General features: G+C 40.5%; 1 protein-coding gene across 1 annotated transcript; it reads right to left on the reverse strand.

Annotated features, from left to right (window-relative positions):
* Positions 1-200: 200 nt before the first annotated feature.
* LOC104758371 (ethylene-responsive transcription factor 3) lies at positions 201-2,461 on the reverse strand. Its single transcript, XM_087495764.1, has one exon. It carries the CDS (start codon positions 1,387-1,389, stop codon positions 688-690), a length of 702 nt encoding a protein of 233 aa, XP_087351890.1. The 5' UTR covers positions 1,390-2,461; the 3' UTR covers positions 201-687.
* Positions 2,462-13,045: the final 10,584 nt, after the last annotated feature.

Consider the following 13,045-nt stretch of genomic DNA (forward strand, 5'->3'; position numbering starts at 1 on the left):
AATACAGAACATGAACCAGTTCATAGAACAAGCTTCACTTGTCTTTCTTTTAAGTTTTAATCCCACACACAACTAATGTGAAAATACTTCAGACATACATGAAATTCTAAACAAGAACCAGCTGATCTTTAAAAAACAAAACCCATAAATTCTTGATCCGAACAATGAATAGCTCAAAGAAGATAATAGAGATCTGAAAAAAAAAAGAAAAAACGATTCTACATTTTATTTAGAATCATCAGTGTTGCAAATGTATATGTTACAAAGATGGGGGGTTGTTGTTGTTTGATCTTTCTCACGAAAAAAAAACGAAACCTAGATCTGCTTTTTTTTTTTCCCTTACAGTAAAACAAACAAACAAAACAGATCATCTCGTTCGTCTTCTTCTTCTTCTTCTTCTTCCTCTTCTTCTTGATTTGAAGATTCTTTAATAGTAGTAATAACAATAATACTCTTACAATAATATATCATCATCATCACAGAAGTAGAACACAGCACAAGCTCGAGTTCCATCACCATCTTCTTCGTTTCTTTGTCTTTCTATTTCTCGACTTCAACGAAACACAAAACTAAAAAAAAAAAAAAAAAAATTCTTTTCGAAAAAAAAAATTTAGAAAACGGAACTTTTTTTTTCTTCTTCTTCAATTAAATCAAACCGATCAAACGGATCTGTATTACCAAATTCATTTAGAGACGTAGATCGGTACAGTGAAGATCATCAGAACCATTGAACTCATCCAACGGTGGGAAATTAAGATCGAACTGAAACGGCGGATTCCTCCGCCTCGACGACGAAGCGATATCGTCGTCGTCGATAACAGACGACGACGAATCGCAGTCGCTGTGACAATCCTCAGGTACTACAGGCGGAGTTCTAGGATACCTTTTAGCCGCCGTCGTCACCGGTTTCGCCGCGGTAGGTCTCGGTCCGCTAAACGATTCGACGGTGCTGCTCATGCTGCTAGTCGTAGGCCGGTTAACAACGGGATGAAACTGTTGGTTGTTATTATTGTTATCTCCGGGGTATAACCGGTGGTCCATGAACGGATCGACTTGGTTTTGGTTTTGATTCACGGTATTAGGGAAAGCTGTGAACCGGAGATTGGGAGAAGGAGAGGAAGGATCGATGGGGAAATTGGTTTTGGCTTTAGGACCACGGAGGTTACGAGCGGCGGAGTCGTAAGCGCGTGCGGCTTCTTCGGCGGAATCGAAAGTACCTAACCAAACACGTGATTTTTTCCATGGATCACGGATCTCGGCGGCGAAACGTCCCCAAGGTCTCTTCCGAACGCCTCTGAAACGTTGTTGCGTTTCTTTAACAGATCCGTTGATGACGGTGGAGACGGCGGTTGGTCCGGCGACGGCGGAAGAGCCTCTTCCTCTCCTCATAGTGGTGGATTTAAGAAAAAAGCCAGAGGTAGTAATGGTGGATGGAGAGAGGATCTAAGAGAGAAGGGAGAGGGGAAGATGATGAAGATGAGGGAGGGAGATGGTGGGAGAGGAGGTATGGTATGGGGGAAGATAGGAAACTCTCTCTTCAACACAAAAAGCTCTTCTTCTTCTTTCTTTTCTTCTTATTTTTAAAAAATTTAATTCATTTTTTTTTTAACTAAAATTCAAATTTTTCTTTTACAAAAAATAAAAAACAATATTTTGTTATTTTTATTATTATTTTAGTTTTGAAAAAATTGGTTGGAATAGTAATCTCTGGAATTCTCTTATAAGCTCCTTTGCTTTGCTTTTTTGCTCACACGCACCAGCCCGCCCGCCCCACAAGACCGACCAACTCGGTTTTCTTATCATTTTGCTCTCTCTTTTTTTTTTTCCTCTTTTTATTTGTGTGTTTTTGTCAACCGATTATTAGAGAGATTGGAAACCATTTGCGTCAAGCTATATTAGTCGTGAAGAAGAACCTAAACTTTTCTTTTTTTTTTTTCTTTTTTTTCTACCCAATATATAAACTTTGCAATAAGATTGGAGGATTAGATAAAAAAGCGTGGGAACAAAAAAAATCTCGTCCATATATATCGTCATTCGCATCAGATCAATATAGTTGGTTTGATTAAACCAATGTTTAATATACGTTATACGTTAGTTGTATACAATATTGAATGCAAACCATGCTTTAAATTTCAAACTAGTTTGCTAAAAAACTTGGAGATCATTACAACTTTCACAATTATAATTAGACATGCTCGAGAAATTAGACAAATGTATTAGGACGATGAAAGATGAGATGCAAAAGATGCACGAGGCCATGACAAAAAACAAATTTTAAAACGTAAGACTGATTTTTTTTTTTTTTTTTTGTTCTTGTTTGTTTCTTTTAGTTATGCATCTTTTGCATCTCTTCTTGCATTATCCCAAAACTTGTTTCTTGGTGTAAGTCATTGACTACACATATGTTTTTTTTTTTTTTTGGAATAATATAAAATTTTGTAAGACAATTTGTGAATGAACTGAAAAAATAGCTAATTAAAAATCCCATTTTTGACTTTTTTATTTGGTTAAATAGACAAACAAGAAGCAAAAAGATGGAGTCCTAACTTCTACAAGAAAGGGAAACAAGGAAAGTGGAGGAGGTAGTTCCAATATATAAGAAGACCAATTCTTCTCGTATTCATATATGTAATAATAAATAACAAAATTATCTTCTTATTTTGAGAGCACATGAATCGATTACTTCATGTTTTTCATTTCGGAAAGTAGTATATATCTTGGCTAGTGAAAACATGATAAGCTGGAAATCAAAAATTCATATCTATAAAACCAAAACTAATACCAGTGACATGTATGAAATTGATATACCAACGATACTTGTATTTCTTATGTGTTTTTAATTTTCTATTATTCCAATTTTTTGCTTTGAGTGTTCATTGCGATTAGCAATATCTAAAATTCAAGTCGAACGTAACTAAAAAAAAAAAATTAAACATAAATATTTGTAAATCACATGTTCAGCTGAATAATATTATCTACATAAATTAATTTCAAAACCTTTAACTTATTATGATAGATTTATCCTAAAACACAATGACTAGTTTGTTTATATGATCAAGATTAATTTTTCGTAAAAGAAGATTGTGGTATTCTTTGTGCACCTAACAACACTTTTTAGTTCAAATTCGTTAATTTAAAATATAGAATAATTTGAAGTAGTTAGAACGAATTAGCAATTCAAATTCGAAACGCATATCGACTACAAAAGAAAACAAAAAAATATACTAATAATTAATCAATATTTTTCGAAAAAACAAAAGGTGATATAGTGAGAGAGAGAGAGAGAGAGGATGGTGTCTCGATAGGTGTGGTAAGAGGAGGAGGAGACAAGGGAAAGAGATTGGCACTTGCTTCTCTGCACTCTTCTTCATTGCACTTCCCACCTCACCCTCTCCTAATTCTTTATTAGTCATTTTATTTCTCTTCTTTCTTTTTTATACGCCTCACCAAAAGACTCGCACATTTCTTATTAATTTACTAAACTAAAATACATACCCCTCTGAAACGACCGACTCTTTTTTTTTTATAATAAATAAATAATATATATATATATATAAATAAACTATAGCTAATGATCCTATACCTATTAGCCTCCTAACCATATTCACAAACAACAGCAGAATAACATAAATCAATATCCAATAGTAGACCAATAATAACCAATAACATTTCAATATTATAGCAAGGGCAATATTCCAATACCAAACAACAAGAAACATGAAACCAGCAAATTAGCAATGTTTCTAATGACTCAACTCTAGCAACCTAACAATGCCAGATAACATCCAATCGAGTCCCTAGAACATCCTCCTCTTCATCGCCTTGATTCCACGATCACACTTTGCCTGTACCTGCACCACAAACACAAAAACAAGCAACAACAAGCAAGAACAAGGGAATCAAAGGCTTAGATTAGCCATGGTCATGCACTCACCTTCTAAAATGAAAATGAACCGTTAACTATCAAATCCCTCCGGTGAAAGGCTATTCCTAGGCGTCAAAAAGCTTCCCACAAAATTTCAGCACGATCGGATCTCAGATGAAACCGCAATCGATCCCGAAACTCCCGCTGGTCTCAATCCGTGACTGAGAAGAAACGCCCCACGAAACTGCCGATATCTCCTAGAATATTAACCCAAATTCACTTCTGTAAAAAGAAGAGTGTACGAAAATCTCTTAGCTACAACCCTACCAAAACTCAATACCTTTCAAAACGATTTGAGTATACAGATCCTCCTTCTCCCAAACCCTGACGATTCTGTTCCTTTTTGCTTTGAACACTAAAATCAAGTTTACTCTTCCTTCTCCTCTTTCTCTTTGTTTTCAGCGGCTAGGCAACAACAAAACACGACCTAGGTCGTTTTCCCACTTAAATATCACGGTTTAATGGTTTTCCCTAAACCAAACCGGTCCAAATCGATTAAAAACTCAATCTGGTCGAACCAGAAAATCAGTGGTGTCGACCGACACCCCCTTGGTGTCTATCGACACCCTCACCCAAAACACTCAAATTGGTTTGCGGGTGTTACAATTCTCCCCCACCAAACTGGATTCGTCCTCGAATCTCGAACAACCATCAGCCAAGGACTCCCGTGCAACCGTCTCCACGGCCCGCACTCCTCCGACCGATCTACAGAAGGTCACCTCTAGGCGATAGACTCACGCTCCAGGCGTCATTTGCTCTTGACTTTTTGGACTTTCCTTTACTCGTAGGCCTAAACCTTGAGTTTTTATTGGCTCCTCATCAGACCTAAGTCTGCATGCCAAATGTTGGCTCCTCATCAGGCCGAAGCCCGCATGCCATAATATATAAGGAAAAGTCCAAACTCGTCTCTCGGGTTGCCACCCTACAGCGCGCCCCCGGATCGTCATCCGAAGTCGATATACCAACCATACTCCCGAGCCACAAAGTCTCTGAATATGGCAGTACTAGAGAACCTAAGTCCCCCAAGAGTCGCGAGCAAACGATTCTGAACGCGTCTGAGTCCTATCCCTATCCAGGTTTCCTTCCCGTGGCTCGCGTAAAAACATCTCAATGTCCTACCAACCACATATTCCCTCACTGGAATACCTCATGACCACACAAGGATCATATACACGCCACAAGGGCCGCCACAAAGGCCAAACAAAATGTCCTAAAGAGGACCGCCACCAAGGCCAAACAAATGTCCTAAAGAGGACCGCCACCAAGGCCAAACAAATGTCCTAAAGAGGACCGCCACCAAGGCACTCTAGCTAAACAGCCCGCCACAAAGGCCATCTGTCCCGAAGGACCGTCACAAAGACCATCTGTCCCGAAGGACCGTCACAAAGACACTCTGGCTAAACAGCCCGCCACGAAGGTCATCTGTCCCGAAGGACCGTCACAAAGACACTCTGGCTAAACAGCCCGCCACAAAGGCCAAACAAATGTCCTAAAAAGGACCGCAACCAAGGCTACACAAATGTCCTAAAGAGGACCGTCACAAAGACACTCTGGCTAGAAAGCCCGTCACAAAGACCACACATTGTCCAAAAAGACCGCCACACACGGGCACACTGACTCAAATGTCCGCCACTAAGGCCACACACAAGCCCCCCTTAAAGGCTCTCCACCGCTAAAATGGACAAATTCTAACTCCCATAAAACTTTCCATATTTAGCACTTTCCATTTTTGGAAACTTTCTATTTTTGGAAACTTTCCACTTTTGGAAACTTCTCCTTCAGGAAACTTTCCTTCACAACCCCGCCTCACGGAAACTTTGTACCCCAACACCACCTCATCTTGTTACTGAGTCGCACAACCAACCATCCCAAGCGACCGAGTAACAAGAGAGATGGGCTGGAATACTCCATTCCCACTCCAGCCACGGATTACAGATGGGACCAGGCTAAACAAGCTCAAGTCGCGGCCTGCTTCTCATACCACTTCTTGAACCTTGCCTTCATCTTTGCCTAAGGCTCCCAAGTCTGCTCCTCAACACCATCACAGTCCCACAGGACTCTCATCAAAGGAATCTTCTTCTTCCGAAGTTCCTTGATCCTCCTCTCGAGAACCCTCACTGGTCTCGCCTCCACTGTCATGTTAGGCTGAAGATCCTCAGGAATCTTAGCCAACACCTGCTCACCCTCACGGAGACACTTCCGCAGCATAGACACATGGAAAACCTTATGGAATGCATGCATCACCTCAGGTAACTCCAGTCGATACGCCACTGGTCCAACCCGCTCAATCACTCTGAATGGACCCATATACCTCAGACTCAACTTAGTCTTTGACAATGACCTGTTTGGACCCTGCAACATAGCCATCTTGAGGTACACTCTGTCTCCTACCTGAAACTCAAGATCTCTCCTCCTCCTGTCAGCATAACTCCTCTGCCTATCCTGAGCCTCCTTCATGTTCAGCTTGAGAACCTGAATCTTCTCTGAGGTCTCCTGAACAAAACTAGCGCCAAACATGCTCCTCTCCCCCACCTGAGTCCAGCATAATGGTGTACGACATGGCCTCCCATACAAAGCCTCATAAGGAGCCATCTTAATACTCGCCTGATAACTGTTGTTGTAAGCAAACTCTACCAGGTTCAGGTGATCTGCCCAATGGCCACCCCAATCCAACACACACATCCTCAACAAATCTTCCAGCGTCTGGATTGTCCTCTCAGACTGTCCATCTGTCTGGGGATAATAAGCTGTACTCATATGCACCTTAGTGCCCATCTCTGCCTGAAATGCCTTCCAGAACACCGAAGTGAACTTAGAATCTCTGTCAGACACAAAGCTTGCTGGCACCCCATGCAATCTGACTATCTCCCTCACATACTTCTTAGCCAAGACCGCTGCTCCATCAGTCTTTTAATGGCCAGAAAATGTGCTGACTTAGTCAACCGGTCCACAATGACCCAAATAGCATCAAAAGTCTGTGACACTAGCAATCCTACCACAAAATCCATCGTGATCATATCCCACTTCCACTCTGGAATGGGTAGACTCTTTAGTAATCCGCTTGGAACCTGATGTTCAGCCTTCACCAGCTGACACACGTCGCACCTCGCGACCCAACTAGCTACAACTTTCTTCATCCCGACCTAATGATAGTACCTCTTGAGATAACGGTACATCTTAGTTGCTCCTGGATGAATAGAAAACATGCTCGCATGAGCCTCCCTCAAGATCTCCTATCTCAAATCCTCATCCTTGGGCACACAAATCCGACCGTGCACCAAGATAGTACCATTAGTTGAGACATGATACTCTGAATCAACATCCTTAGAGACATTCACCAGCCCTAAATCTTTCTCCTGAGCCAACCACACCCTGCCCAGAAGATCCGCTCTATAAGCCGCCTCCTAACCCAATGGTTCTCGAGAAAACCGCACACAAGCTCAACGCACTGATCTCCCCTACCAGAGACTTCATCTCCTGGTCCTGTAGTAATCTGCCAAACCAAGGAAACTCCTGATCTCAGTGACATTCTGTAGTCTAGGCCAATCCCTGATAATCTGAATCTTCTCCGGATCTACAGAAACTCACTCTGCATAAACAATGTGACCCAGAGAACCCATCTCATGCTTCCAAAAACTATACTTGCTCAACTTAGCAAACAACTTCTGCTTCCGCAGCTTCTCCAGAACTGCCCTCAAATTCACTGCATGCTCCTCAGGACTCTTAGAAAATACCAGGATATCATTGACGAAAATGATGACAGACACGTCCTGAAACTCCTGAAACACACTGTTCATCAATCTCATAAACGCTGTTGGCGCGTTAGTCAACCCAAAAAGGCATCTCCATGAACTCATAATGCCCATACTTCGTCCTGAAAGCCGTCTTTCTCACATCTGCCTCATCTATCGGTATCTGATGATAACTCGACGCCAGACCTACGTTGGAGAACCAAGTAGCACCTCCCAGCTGATCCAACAACTCATCAATCCTGGGAAGAGGGTACTTGTTCTTGACAGTAACCCGGTTCGAACCCCATTAGTCAATGCACAAGCGGAAACTCCCATCCTTCTTCTTAATAAATAACACCAGTGCTCTCCACGGTGATACACTAGAACGTATAAATCCCTTGCTCCATAAATCCTCTAGTTGCTACCTCAGCTCAACTAAACAAATATCCAAGTATGCCGACATCAACTCGCCGCCACCTAAATATCAACCCTCTTGTTCGTCCAAGAACCTCTTGTAACTTGCCACTTAGGGAAACTTCCCCAAGATAACTTATTCCAGAAATAGCTTTTCCACTTGGCAATTCTCCACAGTAAGTCATCAATACGAGCGTAATAAAACAAACAAGTACCATACGTTCGCATATTCTGATTCACCGCGTCAAATGCTTTGCAGGCAGCTAGCTCAAACCACTTGACTTATTCCCTCCAACAAGATTACCAAAACCTTGAATCTAGCAACCCTGTCCATCTCCAATGAACTTCATCCAGTATCGTCGCAACGATTAGTTTATCCTGCCATGAAGGCTTCTCGTGAACTTATGTATCTAGCAAACATGCCTTTCCCGGCTCAAACCTGCTGTAACTCCCCTTCTCGGGACTCCAGCACCACCGGTCTCACAATCCTGGTGCACAGCCAAACATTCATAACCGCTCTGGTCATAAAACCATGTCCCAAAGGTCAACACATCCAAAACCCGAGATTAAACCACCGTCAATCTCTCGAGGTCTACATTCAATCGTTATGTTTATACTCACGTCCTAGAAATTGCTTGCTCCCAACTCTTCCACTCTTAGGTCGCAACCTTCGAGTCATACCGATCTCACTCTCAGACCAGCGTCTTTGAGTTATACCATCTCACTCTTGGACCACAATCCTCAAGATCTCGGTATCACGGGAACTACTCATCCCCTCAGGAGAACAACATCCCCTCTGCCACTCTCGGAGCCCTCAGCCCCTCGAGCTATCGATATTCAAGGGAATCACCATCCCCTCAGGAGCAACAATCCTTAACGACTATAAACATCTCTCGACACAACTACCTCCTGTGGTCCGAGTATAACATTGCAATGTTACACCTGCCCACTCAACTTATAATATCCAACTGGATTAACTACCAAGCAGAGAAATATCTGCTCCACTGCATATGTCCACCTATCCACCTCTCTAGGCCCGATACCTCTTGAGAAATAATCTCTACCCGTCATCTACAACCGCTCCATCCTCTTAACATAAGGTGGAAGGTCCTCAACATCCGCAGCCCTCGACTACACCCCACCACATGCGGCATAACTGGAGCCTACACTGGTACCCCTCTCGGTAACCGCTCCAATAGCACGCCAACAGATCCGCCAAGCGATCATCTCGACCCTGGGCTCCACCTGCTGCAACCCCACACCTGGGTTCCCAGCACCCCCGGCACGCTCACCGCCTAATCCTCTCTGGTCCCTCCTGATACGCTTGCGACCCTCTGATGTTCCTCCTCGTGGAACTCTGGACCACAGACTCGCTGGCCTCGGGACCCGCCCGACAATGACCACGACCACGTCCCCGTCCACGACCAACAACTCAAACACCTTAACCACTGATCTTCCAAGAATAGGGGCTAACAAGCATAAAACAAATCAATACCACACAAAGAAACATAACAATAACTCACCGTGGAATCTCATTGAAGGCTCGAAGAGGATGTTCTAGGACTCCATGCCACACACAATTGACTAACTCACATAATAAATCAAAGCATGCAATCCAAAACATCACAACAGAAACCTAGCGAACCCAAACCTAGAACCGTAAGGGCTCTGATACCAAAATGAAACGACCGACCCTTTTTTTTTTTTTTTTAATAAATAAATAATATATATATATATATATATATATATATAAACTACAGTTAGTGGTCCCATACCCACTAGCCTCCTAACCACATTCACAAACAACAGCGGAATAACATAAATCAATATCCAATAGTAGACCAATAATAACCAATAACATTCCAATATTATAGCAAGGGCAATATTCCAATACCAAACAACAAGAAACATGGAACCAACAAATTAGCAATGTTTCTAATGACTCAACTCTAGCAACCTAACAATGCCAGATAACATCCAATCGAGTCCCTAGAACATCCTCCTCTTCATCGCCTTGATTCCACGATCACACTTTGTCTGTACCTGCACCACAAACACAAAAACAAGCAACAACAAGCAAGAACAAGGGAATCAAAGGCTTAGATTAGCCATGGTCATGCACTCACCTTCTAAAATGAAAATGAACCGTTAACTATCAAATCCCTCCGGTGAAAAGCTATTCCTAGGCGTCAAAAAGCTTCCCACAAAATTTCAGCACGATCGGATCTCAGATGAAACCGCAATCGATCCCGAAACTCCCGCTGGTCTCAATCCGCGACTGAGAAGAAACCCCCCACGAAACTGCCGATATCTCCTAGAATATTAACCCAAATTCACCTCTGTAAAAAGAAGAGTGTACGAAAATCTCTTAGCTATAATCCTACCAAAACTCAATACCTTTCAAAACGATTTGAGTATACAGATCCTCCTTCTGCCAAACCCTGACGATTCTGTTCCTTTTTGCTTTGAACACCAAAATCAAGTTTACTCTTCCTTCTCCTCTTTCTCTTTGTTTTCAGCGGCTAGGCAACAACAAAAAACGACCTAGGTCGTTTTCCCACTTAAATATCATGGTTTAATGGTTTTCCCTAAACCAAACCGGTCCAAATCGATTAAAAACTCAATCTGGTCGAACCAGAAAATCAGTGGTGTCGACCGACACCCCCTTGGTGTCTATCGACACCCTCACCCAAAACACTCAAATTGGTTTGCAGGTGTTACACCCTCACTCTTTTAGTTACACCTATCAGAAAGAAAAGAAAAGAAAAAACACATCAATGTTTTCATAATCTTTTGGAGTAGTCTATTTTATTTTATTTCTAAATTTTTCGTACTATTAATTTACAATATTTCAATTTGTATCCAAATCTTTCGCACTATTGTTATCGTACATTTTTGCAATTTAATTGAGAGTTTAGTTAGTTATATTGTAGAATTTTTTTTTTTTTTTTTTTTGGTCAAAAGTTATATTGTAGAATAAATGAATGTCTATGTAAATAAACATGTAGAGTGAAATAGTAAACTAATCATCAAACATAGAAGTTTATAGTTAAACTAATTTTGGGGATTTATATCATTATTTACTATTTTTATCATTTTATTATCTAATTAAGTGAACCGAAATTGACAATCTACATTTCTATTAGTCGCGAAATCATTCTATTATTCGACAAAGTACTATTTAGAACATTATTGTTTGATTGGATTGATTTTAGTTGTATATTGTTTTTTTGGTTATATGAATTTAATTTTGTTGAAGTTGTGATAAATAGAAAAGTCATGTGCCTCTTTAAACCTGATATACCAGGTTTTTTTCTCTCTCGCCAAGGGCGATCACAAGGCGACTCTTTCCTTCAACCGTTTCTCATTATTTGCTTCGCTTCCGGTCGGCGTTGGCTTCTCCAACGTCGGTTGGCTTAATCTCCCTTTATTTTTGTTCTGTTTTTGTTTTTGTTTACATAGTTTAACAATAAAATCTATCGACATGATTCTCAAGTTTCATAGATCGATATGGAGTTTTCAATGGTTTATTATCCTCCTCTTTTATGGAGTGAGATATCTTCCGACCACAATCCGACGATACCATCGGAGCAGTGCCGGCGTCATCCCGCTAAGAACTATTCTAAGTGGCTTCCAGATTTTCAATGTCTCTAATTTGCATCAGATTTCTCAAAACCAGATCTGGGATCCGGGAATATCAAATTTTGTGATTGGAGATGATGGAGTGAAGTCATGGCCGGATCACTTTAACAAGAGCCGCTCAATACTCTACTTGACGGTTATGGGTTCTTATCTCTCTGTTTGGAAGCGGTTTACCGTTTCAAGTGAGATTGGTACTCTCTTCTTGCCGATGATGGGTCTGAAGGATGTTATTATTCGTTGTAACAATGCTTATGTAAAGGCATCGTTAAGTATATGTGGCGAGGGTATTGGTGTTACATATGGGTGATAGCCAAAGATGAAACTTACATTGGATTATGGATAAATAAGGCGAATCAGATTATGATATCAAAGAGAAGACAAGTTTCAGAATCAAGTCTAGCAACACTGAAGTTCTGTTTATTAATCAAGGTTATGCCAAGTGCATTTTGGAGTTTCATCAAAAAGATGATAGCCATTTACAAGTGTGTGAGAGGGGGACTTAACAGATGTTATCTGTTTGCCTGTAAGGCTTCTGACTGGAAAGCAGGGTTAATCCACTCTTTCATCGAAATTGTGTACAATTTCCTTTATTTGTGATAATTGGTTGTATGTGATTTGGTTTTGTGCTTTGTAAACTCTTTCTGATATCTATGATAATTTGGTGTTAAAAAAAAAAAAAAAAAAAGTCATGTTGAGGAGACGAGACGCGTTAACGAGTGATATAGTTTTTTTGTTTTCTCGTTCAAGTTTGCTCCTTCCACGCTTTTTCATTCTCTTTCGTCTTCCTAATGTCTTCCTAATGACATCTCCACCTCAACTTTTTTTTATTTTTTCCCATCTCTAATAAACAAATAATAACAACAATTTTAATATATATATTACTTGAAAAGAGAAACTCATTTATCAAGGAGACAAAATTCAATCACAAAAAAAGGTTAACCAACCAATTGGAAATGAACAAAACTAATTTCTCTTTATTAAATGTTGGATCCTATTTAGCATACAACAACGTGTCGCAAAGCAAGTGTTACATGTATCATCTGATTAAGTAACTTGATCCATTGTTTAGAAGGAAAACACTCACTTTTTCATAAGAAATCAAAACATCTTTATAAATTTAATCTTATCTTCCACGGCCACATGGCCTCATTAGATTATATACATGTGCTGATACGATCTATATTTTTCTTTTTATGAACCATAAAATTGGGTGCATATGTGTATTCCTTTGATTTTATAGGAATCTTTAAATTTATAGACTGAATAAAAACATTTCTCAACAAAAAAGTAAAGGGAAAAATAAATTGTCAGAAGCTATAAGTAGGGCTGGGCA

This window comes from Camelina sativa, chromosome 17, assembly GCF_030686135.1.
Source record: "Camelina sativa cultivar CO46 ecotype springtype chromosome 17, ASM3068613v1".
Lineage (NCBI taxonomy): Eukaryota > Viridiplantae > Streptophyta > Magnoliopsida > Brassicales > Brassicaceae > Camelina > Camelina sativa.

Bases quoted from the DNA above. Each gene is read 5' to 3' on its own strand.
- LOC104758371 (XM_087495764.1), bottom strand. From the start codon at position 1,389: ATGAGGAGAGGAAGAGGCTCTTCCGCCGTCGCCGGACCAACCGCCGTC.